This window comes from Candoia aspera, chromosome 2 (genome assembly GCF_035149785.1).
Source record: "Candoia aspera isolate rCanAsp1 chromosome 2, rCanAsp1.hap2, whole genome shotgun sequence".
Taxonomy (NCBI): domain Eukaryota; kingdom Metazoa; phylum Chordata; class Lepidosauria; order Squamata; family Boidae; genus Candoia; species Candoia aspera.
In genome coordinates, this window is record NC_086154.1 from 221,631,969 (window position 1) to 221,650,671 (window position 18,703).

The 18,703-nt window shown below is 37.4% G+C and overlaps 1 protein-coding gene across 1 annotated transcript in view; it reads left to right on the plus strand.

Moving 5' to 3' along the window:
* ST8SIA4 (ST8 alpha-N-acetyl-neuraminide alpha-2,8-sialyltransferase 4) overlaps positions 1 to 18,703 on the plus strand; it is a 106,050-nt gene that overhangs the window by 48,968 nt on the left and 38,379 nt on the right. The window contains exon 4 of the mRNA XM_063295391.1: positions 4,014 to 4,307. Coding sequence (XP_063151461.1) covers positions 4,014 to 4,307 — 294 coding nt within the window. The remainder of the gene's footprint in view (positions 1 to 4,013; positions 4,308 to 18,703) is intronic.

Sequence of the window (18,703 nt, forward strand, 5' to 3'; positions counted from 1 at the left end):
CATATTTCAAAAAGGGCATGGTTGATATGATGGTATAAAGATCTATCACACCCAGGAGGAGGTAAAGCTGTTAATGAGCATAGATGTCTTCTTCATCCCATTGCAGTTTATTATTTGTTTATTTTATTTATTATTCAAATTTAATTCCCCAAGTATGTCTTGGGGAATGAGCCTGAGTAGGCCAAAGATGCCTAGCAAGGCTGAAGCACCTTGTTGATCTTAAAAACTAAGTAAAGTTGGACCTAGTTAGTATTTGGATGGAAGCCACTAGGAAATCCTAGAGCTAGAGGTTAAACAGGGAAGTTGAAAACACCCTGCAAGAAGACAGTGGTGAAGCATTTCTGTATGTAGCTAAAGGTGTCTCCATAAAAGAATTGAGCTTAATTTGAAGAAGACTACCTTTTTAGACCATTGGTAGCAGGTTAAGATAATATTGGCCCCAACATTTCATGGAGTGGGGAAAATATTGCCAGGGGCCGAACTCTACCATTTTCTCTGCATTTTACAAAAAGTAACTGCTTATAGCAGTACTCATATTTTTCATAAACTCTGGTTGAGGTGTGTGGATTTAGGTGTTGGTCCCTGTTTACTCTTTTAATCTTGACCATTCCTTGTTCTCTTTGCAACTATCTTTTTTTCTAAATACATATTATACAATATTTTTCTCTCATTCTCATTTTGCAGCACCATTTTCCTTTCGTCATTCCAACTACCATTTTTTTAGTGTAACTCCTCATACTTTTGTGGCACTCTGTCAGATTAGTCTTTTCACTTTCTTCCCAGCAGCTCCCACATTTCCCCTCCCCTCCCCTCCCCTCCCCTCCTTATGTTAGCCCAGGTAATTCTACAGCTTCCTAGCTTTCCTTGGAAGGCACCTGACAGGACATTACAGGTTGCCCTCATTATCTCTGGAGGTTCTATTTCAGCACAAAGCCACAGATGATTAAGTTGCAAATAGTGAAACATTGAATCTATAAGGAGATTAGGCTCTGGAGCCTATAGTCATTTTCCTCCCATGATTACTTCTCCCCTCTTCTCCCATCGTGGATCTTGCTGGGACACTCATGTGGCGGCTGGCTGCCTTTTTTGGAGAAACATAGCCAATGATTGAGGGAATCACTGTGCTTATACCACATGGGTCTTGCTGGCTTCTGCATTCTGTTTTCACTAACTTGATGGAGGGGCCTCTTGGTTTTCCTATAGACTGCTCAGAGCTCACTGTTCTTTATCTTGCTAATGACTCCTCAGTTTTTATTAGGAGCTTTAAACTAGTCTCCCATGCCTGAAAGAGTAAAGAAATAGAATAAAACAAAAGTATCCTCACAGGATGTATTAAATCTGTGTGGAGGATTTCTGGCAGTAGTACTAAAAACTGAGGAGATAACAAGAATAGTTGAATTATGTGTTCAGTCTCATCTTTTAAAGATATATGACTTACTCTATGTCCTCTTGTTTAGTTTAGTTTTATTTTTAGGTTTTAACCAAGAAAAATAGCATTGAGTGTATTTTCTTGGTTTTCAGAAAATATTAGCAGTGAAAACTGAACGAACATTACAATACTGCTAACCTGAATTTTCAACAGCTGAATGTGGGAGTGCTGTGAGCATAATTTAAAAATTATATTCATATTTGCTTAATATATGTTACCAAAACAGTCTAAGGTGTCAAAATGTATTATGGAAAAAAGCAAAAGTGTTGCTATTTTTTTTTCCTTACTGTTTTAAATAGTATAATGCAGTTGGCAGTACAGTCAATGGACATATTTATTCTTAAAAGCATCAGATACAGCTGAAAGCCATTTTTAAAACAAATAATCAACAAGCATAATAAAAACAAGGGAAACCCAGTAAATCATTAAAAATACATCATGCTGTATACAGGAAAAGTTAACAAGGAACCTATGGTGAAACTGTTTTATTTGGTCAGAAGTGGCATAATTTCTTCTATATTTATTTTGAGGGTATATATGTATATTATGTGTGTGTATGCATTTATACACATATATAATTTATGCATATTTGATGTATGAATGGACTCAGTTCTAGTGGCGACGATTGCACCATTGAAAGATCTGAAAGACCAGATTAGGGTCAGATCATCATGGAGAAAATCTATCTATATGGTTGCTGAGAGTACCAACAATGACTTGATGGCACATAATCAATTAGTGTCTGTGTGTGTGTGCGTGTGTAAGAGGGGTCAGATATATAAACAAAGAGCTCATAAATGTAATGAGGGAACATTAGATAGTCTCCTAATGGCTTTAATAATTTTGCACAGTAGCTGGCCATCCACCACAAGAATTCAACGAGTACATCTTCATTCTGTGCTCAAGTATCATGTTTTCAGAAGTATAGATTTTGCTAGTATCTCTCACCGATAACCCACACACTCTTCTTACATAATTCCAAATGAAATTTTTTAGCTTCCTTTGCCTCTGTAGAATTTAATATTTCATTTTCACCAGTATCTCACATCCTTCACTTCAACAAGTGCCATCTGTTGCTCTTAACAGCAGCTGAAAACAGCAGAATCCAGTTTTTCACAGGAACTTTACAAAGTAGCCAGATTGTATAGAGAGGTTTTACTCCCTGGTTCCTGAGTAAGGTTGTAAAATAAATTTCGGGTGAAATGTTGTGATCTACCACAACAGAATTTGTTGTGGAATAGATGGGCACAATTCTCTGAGTCTATTATCATCTGCCTCAGAGTATTTTTCAGTTCAAACACGTATATATATAGTACTTGGGAAAGGTGGGTAGAAAAATGTACTTATATGGGAAAATTGTGTCCAACAATTGAGCTGAGCATGCTTTGTTTGTTTCCTTTTTAAAAGAATTAACCACCACAGAATGGACTAATCCTTGAAGACAAACCACACAGACCTATAACAGCTTTGCAGTCAGGATGGAGTCATAGGAAGTCTGAGGCAGGGATTTGGCGACTAACAACTGTGGTGTTCTTGTTTAAGTTCCTCTGCATGGATAAACCTGAATATCTGAAGATTATGAAAACTTTTACTATGAAGATAGGATTGTTGCTGATTGCTGCAAGGCTACTAATCCATGTTCCTCCTCTTGCTAACAAATGCAGTATGATATTAAAAAAAAGAAGAAGAAAAGAAACTACCTTGTACATAATTGCATTCTAGGCTTTATGGAATATTTGATATTGGACCATGATCAATTAATAACTAGTTAACATTGACAAATTATGAGGGCAACTATATTTTTTTCATAGTTCAGTATCTAAACTGAATTCATTAGGCTCTGAAAATCCAGTCACAAAATGCTCATCTGGATGATTCTCATGCAGCAGTTGATATTGATCCTGAAATTAACTGCACATTGCATATGCATGTGTATTTCTGTAAAGGAGCACTGTGTTAGTACAGGAACACCGTTTTGTACAAGAGCTGCACAACCCAAAGCCCTATGGCTGGTAGTCTCAAAACTTTTGCTGCAGTCCCCAATGCACTTCCAAAAATTGCCACTGAATTACAGTTTTACAGAAGAGAAATAAACCCATGAACTATGTTACTTTCATTTTCATTCATCCAAATTTATCTCATTTTTGCCCTCTTGCTGGAATATGGTATGCCAGCTGAAAAGATTGTAAACCTTTGGTGTGGTGCCTACATCTCATGCACAATAAAACTTTCTTTGGAATTCATTACTTGAATTATTTAGAAATGTCCTTTAGATTGGTGGTCCATTTACTGAGTAAATAAGTAGAATTTAATGAGATTTAAGTCCACAGTTAAGTAAACTGTACCTGTTGATATCAGCAGAATTGAAATTGCTTCTGGATTCTATCTAGATTTTTAAGATGACTAGGACAATACTTTATTCAGCACAGGGTAAATTTAAACCTGTGAGATGGCATCACTATTTTTGCTCACTCTGAAATAGCCTTGCATTTTCATTTTCAGCTTTTATTTCATGCATGCTTTTTACTTGAGTTAATGTTTCATTTCTTTATTTTTATTTTTCCATTAATCTCTTCCTCTTCAGGTGCAATCTAGCTCCTGTGGTGGAGTTTGCTGCAGACGTGGGAACTAAATCAGATTTTATTACCATGAACCCATCAGTTGTACAAAGAGCATTTGGAGGCTTTCGGAATGAGAGTGACAGAGAAAAATTTGTGCATAGACTATCTATGCTGAATGACAGTGTCCTTTGGATCCCTGCTTTCATGGTCAAAGGCGGAGAGAAGCATGTGGAGTGGGTTAATGCATTAATCCTTAAGAATAAATTGAAAGTGCGAACTGCCTATCCATCACTGAGACTTATTCATGCTGTCAGAGGGTAAGTGTCTGGAAAAGACTGGTCTGTCCTTGGCACAATGGAACTCATAACTAAAATTTCTGCTAGAGAGAAAAGGTTTGTGATAATTCCATCCTAGTCATAATGGATTATATTTTTGATAAAGACATACTTGTTTGAAAGCAAACATTTCCCATTTATTTAGTCCATTCAAAGGCAAGCATTGGACTGATTGGATTTGATATTTGTTCCTTCACTTTATATACAAAAGCATGTGAATCCTCATCAGGTATTGTTTGCTCCCCGCACCACCCCTTTAATGTGTGGCAGAGCCAACCATTGCCAATATTGTAGGTTCTGACTTGAAAATGTATGCCGTTGTTTTCAATATGTATTTTTTCTACTATGATGAAACAGGGCTTGAGAATCTACATTCTTTCATTCTGCAATTGAACAAACATAAAGAAAATCTGTTAAGTGATATGATATAAGATGAAACATGGAATATCTCTTGGGCTTTTTTGTCCTTAATTGTTCTTCTGTCTCTTTTTTCTTTACACCTTCTCAGAGTTTTCATCCTGTTTAGAAATTTTGAATAGTAGGAGATTCATATTGTATTAGTAAGGTGCCTAGCTGTTTTTTTCAGGTATAAAATAATTTTATTCTTCTGCCTCCTTAGTTTAAACATCAAGAATCATATTAGTCACTTTGTTATATGAGATTATTTACCTTACCTTACCTTACCTTACCTTACCGTATCTATTTAATTCAATTTCTATAGCTGCCCATCTCAGACAAGTGACTCTGGGTGGCGAACAATCATAAAATCAGTTAAAATCAAATACAAGATATCTAGGTAGGTAGGTAGGTAGGTAGGTAGGTAGGTAGGTAGGTAGATAACAGCCGAGAAAAATTATTACCATAAATATCAACATAACACAAAATTGCAAAATACAACCCCCAGCACTGATGGATAAAACAATAACTCCACTCACAAAAACAAACAACAAAACCCACATCAACAACAGCAGAGCTCACCAAACCTATTGACCCAAATGCCTGGGGAAACAGACAGGTGTTCAGTTGCTTGCAAAAGTCTTAACAGGGTCAGGGTCATCTGAATCTTGAGTGGGGAGGGGGAATGCTTTTCCATAGGGCAGGCAGTAGTTGACTTCTATGATCCAAGTAGGCACTCTGCACTGACCTGTGTTCCATATAGTACCATTAAGCAACAGTGCAAGCAATTCTACCAAAAAGTGAAGATTAAAAATCAAAATCATCATCTGGTTCTGAGAAGAAAAATGAGTGAGTAGCAACAATAGCTATTCCAGAGTTAGGATGCAAAAAAAAAAACAAAAAAAAAACAGCAAAAAAATAGATTGGGTACACCAGAGCAAGACCTTTGAGGATGGAGATAATCAAGTTTTCTGAGCTAAAGAAAAGATTTCACAGCTGATGAAAACACCACTCTGCAGAAAAGCAAAATTTAAAATATTAGTATTCTTTTGCTTGACTTAAAATCCATAACAGAGAAAAAGTATATGCTTCCTTAGATGACCAGTGTACTATACACTCAGACTAGATAACTATCTGAGCAAAAGCTTTGTCAATTCATGAGTTCCAGTAATGATGCTCTCCAAAACCTAAGAGTTTTAGCATACTGCCTCTTTGACAGAGAACCACCTTGTTATAGTAATTATTTTGGCTGTATTCTGCTTTTCACTGGCTTTCTGTTTATTAGAATATCATACAATATAACTAGTATTTTTCCAACGTTACTTTTCAAATAAGAACATGCATAGGGTATTATGTGGTGGTGAAAATTTATAGGACTTATTATTCTGAAAGCAGTTGTACCTATCAATAGTAAAAATAACTATCCCGATTTATGTAATAGCTTTATTCTCTGAAACACTAAATGAAACTGCAGTCTTCACAGTGGATCTGCATAACTACTGCTGCAATTTTCAGAAATCTATCTTGGGAATAGCAAGAAGAACCTTGCCTAAGATGGTTCCCTCCTGATGTATCGGACTGTCACTTTCTTAGTCTGTAGGAGGAAAATATTATATTTAAATAAATTTTACCACAGTGGGAAGATTGAGACTGATAAAACATGCATGTCTATACACTTTGTTGTCTAAAGTTGATGGGCAGCTTAAAAATTCCATGCTCTCTTCCTTTGTTCTTCATTCCTTTACTGGAGTTGGGTAGTCTTTTGATTAGGGAATTGTCCTCAAGCGCAAAATTATCCTCTGCAAACTAAAGCACATGGACACCTTCTAAGGAAACATCAGATTGAAACAGATGTTGCATCTGCTGATTCCTTTATTATACCTTCCACTTCAATATCTCACTAGTTTCAGGTATGGATTGTTGCAACTTGCCCTACATTTTTATTTGTTTATTTACCACCAGAAGGCCCAAAAGCATGTTCTGCATGGAGCTGCCCTTGAAGACCACTCAAAGCTGTGGCTAATACAGAATGCAGCAATGTGAGCAGTTTGGGGGCACACCTAGGTAGGCTCATGTAACACTTTTGCCACATAAATTGTAGTGATTACCATTAAGCTTTGAGTGCAATTCAAGATACTAGTTATCACCTATAAAGCCCTTCATGGCATAGTGCTTGGCTACCTGAGGGACTGCCTCTCTTCCATTACAGGTAGTCCTTGTTTAGCGACTGCCTCATTTAGCAACCATTTGCAGTTACAACAGTGATGTGAAAAAGTAAGCGTGTGACCAATCCTCACATTTACCACCTTCGCAGGTCTGTAAAGTAAAGGAAAGCTGAAGTAAGATTGTAAGCACAGTCATGGTTTCACTTAGTGACTGCTTCACTTAATGACCAAGTTGCTGGTCCCAATTGTGGTCACTAAATGAGAACTACCTGTATTTCTGCCTATCCTCTATGATACAACAGAGTGGGAGCACTCTTGTCTCTTGGGATCCAAGAAGTGCACCTTCTGTATCTCAACACCTGCGTTTTGGGACAGCATCTCTGCTGGAGGTTCAAACCACCCTGACTGCATAGGTAAAGGTAAAGGTTTCCCGTGACATTAAGTTCAGTCATGTCCGACTCTAGGGGGCGGTGCTCATCTCCGTTTCTAAGCCTTAGAGCCGGCGTTGTCCGTAGACACTTCCGGGTCATGTGGCCAGCATGGTGACACGGAACGCCGTTACCTTCCCGCCGAAGCGGTACCTATTGATCTACTCACATTGGCACGTTTTCGAACTGCTAGGTGAGCAGGAGCTGGGACTAGCAACGGGAGCTCACCCCGCCGCGCGGTTTCGAACCGCCGACCTTCCGATCGGCAGCTCAGCGGTTTAACCTGCAGCGCCACCGCGTCCCAATACCTTTAGACAATCTTTAAAAAGCTGTTGTTGTGGATGTTGTTGCCTAAAGCTCTTTAATATATTGGTGCTGTGTCTCTTTGGTCTGCAGTGTTTGTTTGGCTATGGTATGCTGTTCCTCCTGTTAGGTTTATTTTTATGTTTATTGGCTTTCTTTTTTAATTGTATACCACCCAGAGCCTGTGTTGAGTTGGGCATCCTTATGAATCTAAATTATAAGTCATATGAATTATCAATCACAATGTTGGTATAAAAAGTCTATGTGCTGGCTGTGTATATGAGATTGATACTAGGTTGAGAGTCCCCCAGGATATAATGCTAGCGCAGACTCTGCCTCATTCTAGACTAATGTGAATCAGGTCCAGTGTAAACTGAAGATGATTGTGTATTTTACTGCAGCACATCAGAGGAATAATTTCCTTTTCTAAACAGAGTGATATTGTTATAAGCTTTAACAGTTATTGTGCACAGCAAGATGCTGGAAACAAGAGCCTGTAAGTTACTGTCTAATAAGCAATTTATGGCAAATTAGGATATGCTTAGACTTAGAAGAGGCATAAGGAAGAGTACAATAGGAAGTGGAAAATCACTGCTGGGCCTACCAAGATGAGGAGAAAGGACATGTATGTACCCACTGAGATCCTGCCTTTTAAATGAAGAAAAAACACAGGAGCTGTGAAGAGGCAGAATGATGTTACCCATTAGACAAATTATTTATCAGTAGGTGCACAGAACACCCACACAAGATCAAGATCATAAACGGTGCATTGAATTAGGGATTAAGCTGACTAGTGAGAGACTAGTGCGTCATGCAGACGTGTATCTGCAACCCCTAAAGGGTTAAACCTGCAGAGGACCTGCAACTCAAATACCCGGTTGTGGCTGTCTTAGAGGAGTTTTCTGCATGAAGATAGAGTATGGCAAGCCCAATCCTGAGGAGCCATGCTCTTGCTGGCTCGGTCTTAGCAGAATTGCTTTCACAGCCACAGTCTTGGATTCAGGCTCTGGAGAAAGGACAAAGACTGAGAGCGCATCTGCTTCCAAGTTAAGTGCCACAGAGCAGGCAGAACCAGATTGCTGGGAAGTGTGCCTTGGAAGTATTAATCTATTCAGAATTTGGTGGTTGTTTTAAGTAGGCTGTTAGTCACAAGTAGCCCAGCAACCATAATTCATTCTAAACACCATTAACTGCTTGAGTGGAGAGCAGGAGCTTTTGAGATGTAAGCCTTTACTTGAGCTCATTCAAACACTGAGACATCTGAGATAGCCTGATTTAGCCTGCTCTGTTCCTTGAAACCAACCTTAGCCAGACTCTTGACCTGTTCCAATGTTGACTACTCTGAACTTTTTTGCAGAACTCTGGACTAGACTTTGACTGCCATGTGAGACCTAGGGGAGGACTTGCCTTCCTATATTTGCTACTGTTAAAAATCTTTGCATAACAAGATTTCTCAGAGTTTGTGAAACCTGCCTTAACAGGATTTCAGATCATAGAATGCTTTGAAAGAATATTCAGCAAATTGATGTACAGGCCCTTTTCAGAACCCTACGTGAAGGTCTTGAAGAACAGCCTGGTACACAAAGCAGGGCTTATAAGCTGGCCCATGACCCTTCCACATTTTAACTCTCCATAAGTCTGTAATGAATGCTTGCATAGGTTTAAAAGCTGCAAGCATATCCTCATCATTGTTGTTACCAGTTTACGGTTAGCATTAACTGTATATATTCTGTGGAGAGTATGTAAAGGAATCTGTGGTAGATCCCAAATATTGCCTGCCTTGCATCTTCCTGACTTTTCTGTGGAAAGAACTAGTTAGTGGCTCTGGGAAAAGATATCTGGAGAGTTGCTGCTCTCAGTAGGGATAGTACTGGACTAGTTACGCTACTTGCTGGAAGATAACTTTCTGTGTTTCCTGTGAATCAGGGTTTCCCAACCAGGGTTCCGTGGAATCATAGGGTTCTACAAGAGGTCACTAGGGGTTCCCTGGGAGATCACGATTTATTTTAAAAATTATTTCAAATTCGGGCAACTTTACATTAAAGAAGTAAGTTCCATTCTTTATTTTTAGTTTAAGAACACTGTTAATGCATATATACAGGCCAACACATGAAACAAATATAATTTTGTAACTTCTGGCCTGTATTTGAGCCTGAATGTTCAGGGGTTCCCTGAGGCCTGAAATATATTTTAAGGGTTCCTCCATCATCAAAAGGTTGAGAAAAACTGCTCTGAATGGTGATCATGATGAAAATTCATCTCTTGGATGTCAGAGTGATATAGTGGCCTTAAATGATATGTATAATTAAGAGCCAGTTTGGTGTGGTGGTTAAGGTGCTGGTCTAGAAACCAGGAGACTGTGAGTTCTAGGCCTGCCTTAGGTAGGGAAACCAGCTGGGTGACTTTGAGCCTGTCACTCTCTCTCAGCCCAACCACCTCACAAGGTTGTTGCTGTGGGGAAAATAGGAGGCAGGAGCATTAGGTATGTTTGCCACCTTGAGTTATATATAAAAATGTAGGATGATGATATAAATATGAAGAAAAATTAACTCCCCCAACTCCCCACAAGCCAAATAATAATGAGAAAACCCTCTCACAGCCCATTTGAGTAATATAGGCCTGCCCACTTTGCATCCCATTTAGACTTGTGCCACCTCACCGAAGACTAGTGTAGCTCCTTGTCGCCAAAAAACTGCTCATTCCTGGGAAAAAAAGAGGTTGAATTTTCTGGAATGTTCATACTTGCTTCTCTTCTCCCAATCAAAATACTCAGGTTGCAGTTCATCAGCTGCTGGAAAGCTAATTTTAAACTCTGTGACAACATATGTCATCAAGCCTACTCTAGGTGACTTGAGAGCAGCTGAAGCTATTCTGTTCCTCACCCACCAGCCCAGGAATTTCCCAGGCTTTATGAAATAAGACAATGAAGGAAACTTGCAGATACTGTTATCTAGTCCTAAAGATTCCTGGTTAGCAGAAGTGGAGGCATGGAAGTGACTAATGGGTCTCCCTTTTTACTAGCTCCACAGAAATAGCTGGCACAGAGAACAATTGCCCTGCAGTGGGGAGCCTATAAAAGAAAAAGAGAGAGGGGGGTGAGCGGGGTATCAATCCTCATTTAGGGGATTTTGAAGAGCTAAAGGCTAGGTTCATAGATTTTACTAAGCCAGGTTTGCTTAACCATTATATGTTGAATAAATCATAATTGACTTGGTTAAAACCACACACTAAGTCACAAAACAAGTTTACAGACCACAGTGCTTGGGTTCATATATTGAGCTAATCCAAAACCAAACAGCACATATAAATTGCACAGTGCAATTTATGAACCCAGGCAAATATGATTCCTCTACTGCTGCTGTTTTAAATATCAGTTTCTTTCCATCCTCTCTGTGAAGAAACATGGGATAATAGTCTACTCATCAGGAGTTTGGCTGAATGGTAAACAAGTTTTCCTAACTGTAAGATCAGTTTATCGTGGGGAGGTAGTAGAGTCTCCTCCAACTGAATGTCTTCAAGCTAAATAGGTATTTCTCAGAATGTTGTAATTTGGATTCCTGTACTGTACTGGTGGGACTTAATAGCATAAATAAAAAATATTAATCAATCAATCAATTAATTAATTATTTTTTTAAAAAAGAGCCAGTTTGGTCTAGTGGTTAAGGCACCAGGCTAGAAACCAGGAGACCGAGAGTTCTAGTCCCACCTGAGACATGAAAGCCGGCCGGGTGACCTTCGGCCAGTTGTTCTCTCTCAGCCCAACTCACCTCACAGGGTTGTAGTTGTGGGGAAAAGAGGAGGAGGAAGGAGTATTAGGAATGTTCCTCGCCTTGAGTTATTTATAAAAATAATACAGGTGGGAAATAAATGAATAAATGACCCCATCCAACTCTCTAATTCTATTTATATGAAAATTCTGAAATCCTGGAAGGATATTGAATCCATGGTTCTAACATAGCAGGACAATAATCACAGTGCCTATGTGCCAACCTGCTGATAAAATAATTGCTGCTATAGGTCTACATCATATTTTTGGCACCACTATGATTCTAAAATTAATATACTGTACCTCCCCATAAATTAATTTTAGCCAAAAGATGGGGATGGACACACAGTTTTGTTAAACATTATCAAGTACTTTCCATCCAATTCAGTTTGATGACCACTCCCTGCCTTGTATTTTTTTAATAGGAACACTTACATAGAATGTCCATCTATGGAGTAATTTTTAAAGAATTAGAGTTTAATGAGGATAGTGTTAGTCAGCAAAGTCACAGAGGCTTTTATGATGTGCTTTAATGCAATGTATGTTATAGTTAAAAGAAGAAAAATAAAAGGAACATAGGATGTGTTTTTTTAAAAGCTCTACCTAAGTGCTTTGTTTCCTCAACTAGCAACCTGAACTCAGATATGATATGAATTGGGAACAAATAAACTGCACAACTTTAGGGAACAAATAAACAGCACCGTTTTATATTTAATAGCCTAAGCGAGTCCATTAAACTGTTCGGGAGAAAAGAGAATATTTATCTTTTATAGCTAAGTGACCTTTTGTGTCTCTCCAGTACACACAGTTTTACCATCTGAGCAACTTGGCTGTTCTGTAGATGTTCTCAATAAAATAAAATTATATTTTAGCCAATCTTCATGTAATATTTGTATAAGGATTGCAGCTTTAAAAAAGCAGTGCACAGTTTTTGCAACCCAGAATATAGTAACAGAACTGACTTGTTACTAATTTATGGAATAGTGATGTCAAAGCTGGGAGTGTTCTACTTTTTGGAGGTTGGGCATAAAACTAAATACATCAGTAGTAAAATAATATTATTTTTGGCAGCCCTTTTTTTCAGATCATCTTGTATTTACTTCTGCCTTGACGATTCTTTGAAAGGACTTGAATAACTTGTTTTATAAATCTTTTGATGCAAAAGCAGTTGTTTTCAAGATAAGGATCCTGCTTGGATCAATTATTTGAGAAGAAAGGCATGCTTTAAAAAAATGAACTGCAGTACAGAAGATGTTTGCTTTCTCATGAACACAGAAAAATGTATTAGAATCAGACCATTGGTTCAGCTAGTGCAGTGTTTTTCAAACTTGGCAACTTTAATATGTGTGAACTTTAACTCTCAGAATTCCCAAGCCAGCACCCTAACCCTAGAGTTCACTTTCAGGCGTCATGCTTTGGGGAGCCCTTCATAATCAGATCATCTTGAAGGCTGAGAGTGGATTGAAAGCAACACCAGTATAGTGGCATGTTTTTAAGACATAGCAGAGTCTAAGAACAAGAAATGGGACATTGGATGCTTCAGTGTTGTCAAACTATTCAACATTAACCCTGAGAACTGAAAGAATATTTCTGAAGTGCCCAACCTATGGACCATGGCCACCCAGGTAAACCCCACAGCTCTTCCCTTATGAAAATTATCCCCAGATGTTGATTTTAGTCTAACAGAAGAGGGTAAATATTAAGCAAAGGAGAAGTATTCAGATTAACTATGCTTAATCACATGTAAATTTGGTCAAAATAAGGTTAGCTTTTTACACTAGCATTATTCATTCTTGACCCTGAACCATCTACTTTTGGGAATGTGGCCCTGGAATGTCACTCAAGTGCCAAGAATTACCCTTGACCTGAAAGAAGTAGTACACCCCTGATTTATTTCACTCTTGAGCAACAGAACTTTTTTTTTTAAGTATGTTTCCTATGAACTTAATTTGAAGTTTGGGTGTCTGGTGTGCTTTCAGGTCTATGCTGTAAACCTGGAGAGAATCCTTGGCTTTTGCGTACGCTGGTCTTTGACCATAATGAAGATTTGATTTGGCTTTTGCAAGAACATTGCCTAACCCCTCCCACTTTATGAAAATGTAAGGAAGAGAGAACAGCCCCATCTTTTATGTTTGGAAGAACTGTTGGGAGAAGCCTTGAAATCCTCAGCACAGGGCTATCCAGAGTGGGGAATCAGACAAGTCATGATAGTGGCTGTGATTGCAAGACTGGAGCCCCATTCCCTTTTACATGCCTTATGATTTAAAGATCTAGGCAAGCTTGAGTGGCTTTGATTGGGTGGTTGTAACTACCATATTGACTCCCCCACCCCATGAGTGCCTTTGCCTCAATAAATTCCAGCCTGTCCCTCTACTAATTCTGTACCAAAATCTGAACTTTTTTTTCTTTTCCAAATATACACTGATTTACCAGACATGTTACAATTTTCTCAGCTGCTCTGCTTAGCATTCATCATTAATTCACACTATAATGCTGATACTCAGGAAAACTGTCTCCAAGAAATCTTTTGAGAGACATACAGAAAGACAGACCGGGATACCTTTTTAAAATACTAAAACAGCATTAATTGATTACTGCAAGGGCACTTTAAAAATTATGTCAGTAAAACCATTACTCAGAATTCACTGAGAATTCAAAGTTCTATATGGACACAGCAGATTCAATACACTAGTCCATATTTTATAGTAATAGTATATCTGAAGTAATGTCTTTTTATAATTTATATTCAGTAAGATAATTTTACTGACAGATATCACTAGTTCTTTGGAGGTATTGCTTTGCTTTAGGTTAATTGTTTTTCAGTTTTCAGAGCTGAACTTCTTTTTCCTCTTTGCATTACAAGTGTTCTTTGCAAAATTGCACAATATTTTCATTTTGTTTCTAATAGCTTTTTGCTGAGCATTGTTATATAATTCTGGGTCTTATTGACAAAACTAATTGAGGTGGTCAGTGTACTGCCATGTTCGTGATTAACTGTGAGAAATTAAAACTGCAACTGAAAGGTAAAATTAAAATGATTACTTTTTATAGCTGGATTTCAGTGCCAGGTAGGTTAATTGCAAAGTAATTCCAATTCTGTAGCTTTGAGACATATGCTAAATTTGATAACAAAGTTTTCAAGTACATGAAATAACAACAAATATCCTAAAATTCATTGCACTCATACCTCCTTTAAATTAGGTTTCAGTGGGAGAAGTCTATCATTTGCACATAGCATTTCAGTTTGCCAGAAACTTTGTTGGCTGCTGAGTTGCTTATGTTTTATATACTGTAGATACATGTTCTAATTTTAACCCAACCATTGATGTTTTAATTGTTAGATGTCTATGAATCCCTGAGAGTCCTTGGGGACTGTAAGAGGATATAAATGCAATCAATCAATAAATCAATGGCAGCCGTACAGTTTACACAAGGGGAGATCATAGAGCTATTTCTCCCATTGAAGCAAATGGTGAAGTCTGCATGTCTTACCCCACCTTGTGCATTTGGAATATCAATCAAAATATATATAGAGAATCCATAGATGAATATGCTTAAGCCTCATATCAAAAATTTTTCATCCCTTCCTTTTTATATGTTTTCTGCTTCCCTTCCAAATGTGTAAACCTCATAGAACCTTTGAAATAAAATTCCCAGGGGTGTCTATGTGACAATAGAATGAATAAGGTATATGGAATAGGATTGTGGGGGGGGGGGAAAGCAGGATAGTTCAGAAACAGTGCTTTAATAGATAGGAAACAGGTAGCCCATTCATCTGGTAGAATCACAGAAAAGTATAGAGTTAGGAAGAGATCTATGATTGTTCCTATTTCTGTGCACACTTGGCTTGTAATATGAAGAATAAATCTTCTTGTTCTTTCTATCACCTTAAAGAGATTTTCTCCACATTCCTTCTTGCTTAGTGGCATGTAGACTATTTCAGTCCTTTTGCTTTCTATATTTCTAAAACTTTGGGGGGGGGAAAGAGGGTCCAATTTTTGTGGCAGCCACAAATAAGGTATTGATAGGGTTAGGTACAATCTCCACAGCTTCACATATACATCTCTGTTTATTAAACAAGAAGAACAGTTTGGTTTTGTTTGCCTGCTTCCTGAAATAATTAAACATCTGTTTCTACCTTTAAAAAAAAAAAAGGTTGTTTATTTTATTTTTCCATCAATACTGATACTACTCATTCTTATTGACCTGAGATTGGACAAAGGGTATCCTGTTTCCTTCTACAATAAGATTATATATTTCCAAAAATAATTTGTAAAAGACAATAGCATTTAATACCTTTACTTCCTATCAAATGCTGCTCATAGGTTACTTGAATCCAATCAGGAAGACTGTAGCTTTTTATTATTTTCTTTCCAGGCAGATTTCTTTATTGTTTTGCAAAAATTCAATTAACAGCTGTGTCACAGATTATTCACTTGAGAGGATTGGGTCATCCCATTTTAACGTATGTTTTTATGAGTTATGGATAATTATAAAGAAATTGGGCTATGCCCTAAGAGAAAATAGAAGATGGCCATGGGAATATGGGTTTGGAGAAAAATGAAAAACTTTAGTTTGTGACCTTCCCTTCTTTCCGTATTACATTGGATGTGAGAGTTTTCAGAACGGTCTATCCAGTCCTCTTTCCCTTAAGCTCTCAGACCAGAAAGATACAGATGTTACATTATGTCATGCCCCCACATACAGAGCTTTATATGTGGGGAAAAATAGTTCTGTTCATACATTGAGATTAACTTATCTCAAGCACACTTCCAAAACCAGCATTGCTTTTCCCTCAGTTTTTGTCATGCAGTGTTCTGAAAAATAAATTGATACACAAAAATCTCTATGTTATGAGAAAGTGCAGGCAAAATCATGTCTATGTGTATGAAAAGAATATATAAGGTATTTTATAGTAGGAAAAAAATTACTTGCAAAACTAAAAAATAAAAAAATGTTTATGTAGACTTTTTATGATAGAGACAGTGTAATGGTTGCCTATTCTAGTGAACAGTGAACATGACAGACAGATGCAGAAATTAGATAGCACTGGAAGAGAGAAACTGTACAAAGTCAAGCTTGACTGAATACTCCAGTCTCCTCATGCCTTGTTCTCATGCAAATCAATCACCCCATAGAGGTCTAAGCCCAGGAGATTCTTTTAAAGTACAGTCTTAGTGTCTTAACAAAAGCACAGGTTGTATTTTTATGATAGACTACAGATATTGAAACACAGGTCTAATCGGTGGATCAAACATGAAGAAAAACTGCAAAATGCTTCTTTTCTCATCTGACAGCTTTGAAAACTGGTGAAAAGATGGGATACAGATTGAACTGAATGAATGACTTTTAGACTTGAGCTTACTTTAAAAATCAAATCTAAGATTATGATTTGCTGATTTTTCCCAGTATGTTTTATATAAACCCAAATTAAGATTCAAATGCATATTGACTGAGAGTCATTTCCCAGAGTGTCTAGCAGACAAAAGCCTCTACTTTTCAAGAAGACTCTGGCTGATTCATTTTGTAGGATACCATATCAGTCCGGCACAGAGACTCAGAACTTGAGGATAATGTGAAATTTGTTTTAGCATTGGAACAATATGTTTTTTTGTAATGGCTTTTTGAAGATCATGTGTTTATTTTTTGATGGCAGACAAGATTAAAAGGCAATCAGAAGAAAGAGGGGCTTAATTGTAGGTCCTTGTTAAACATTTAGACTTCTGCTGCTTGTAAGGAATTGTGTAGGAGTTAAAAGGACAATAGGCATGATATAGCATCTCATGAAATAGCATTCTGTACAATTGCATCTAATGCTCTGATCCCAGGATATTACATGGAATATTTAAAAGTTAATCTAGTTTAAGTTTATTGTTTCTCCTTTCTGCAGTTCTGCTAAATATGACATCAGGGATGTGAATGCACAAATGCTGGGGTTGGGTACGTGGGTTTGCTCCTGCATCTCTTCAGAAATTAAAGGAAAAATAGCAAATACGTTTGCAGTATATATCAACACAGCCCATAGATTTACAAATGCAGTGACATAATTGTAGATATACTGTACAAGATAATTGGAAGGAGGCAGATCACAGTTTTCAACAGCAGGTGCAGAGTGGCAATAGATTTGTCCATGGTTTTCCTTCCCTTTTGGAAATTTCATACCAGCCTTTACATATCTAATGTTGGTTACTAAATAAATCACCTTCAATCTCTCTAGCTCCTCAAGGTAAAATGTGTTTTGCCATTGATTTTGTTGAGGATCAGGCTGTGAGTCTGATTAAGAAGAGTGGTAATACTTGGCATCCTGCAGTGAAGTCTGCAATTTGCTGTTTTGCTTTTGTTTTTTAGTGATCTCAAAGGTTGCTTTCTAAATTACAAAAGAAAGAACGTTTCTAAAAAGGTTTCCTATCTTTCAAAGGGAAAAAGCAGAAGTATCTAAGAAAATAAGAGATAAAAATAGAGTCTAGATATTGAATTGTAAGTTGAGAATGAGTTCAGATTTCAGAATCTATATTTTCTAAGCAGGTCTCTTAAAATGAGCATGTGCATACTCACAATAACAGTCTTCATCAGTTAATAGAAAATCTTGCAAGTAAGCTACATAATAATTGTAAAATTATTCTAGCAATTTAGGCTTATGTGCCAATGCCAGAAGAAGTGTTCTTTCTGTTACAGTGTCTACAGTGTCTACACTGACATCTAGCTTACTTTATTGTAATGTACTCTGTATGGAGCTTTTCAGCTGTAGTCTGTGACCATCAGAGATTGCTAGATACTAGGCTACTGGATTTATTTCGTTTATGTTGTAGCTATTGGTTGCCTATGTGTTTCAGACTTCACCTAACTAAGCTCAGAGAGCACCAAGGACTCCACAGACTTTACTTAACATGCTAAACACTTATTTGAATTATCCTTATTCATGCCAGTTTGTTCACATTGGATCAACATGTCCTACAATTAAACTTTCAGGTATAAGAGATTAGGTTTTCTTAGTGGTAGACCTTGCAGAACCTTATTCCAGGCTATAGTGCCTGTTCATTGTAATTTTCAATATCACCATTTTGCACAGCTTTGTTATGACTTATCACTTCATTTTGTAAGCCCTAATGAATAAAAGAAAAAAAAACAGCACAAAAACTTACATCTTTATGTGCCTTCCCACAATGGGTACAGTAACTGCTTGTCCATACGCTATCATACAGAGAATACCATATCTACCTATTGTGGAAAAGAAGTTTCTATATGAGCTTATGTACACAGATAAGAGTATAGTGTAGTAAAGAAAGAGTTTTTCTGGGTAAGCTTCAGTTTATCAATGGC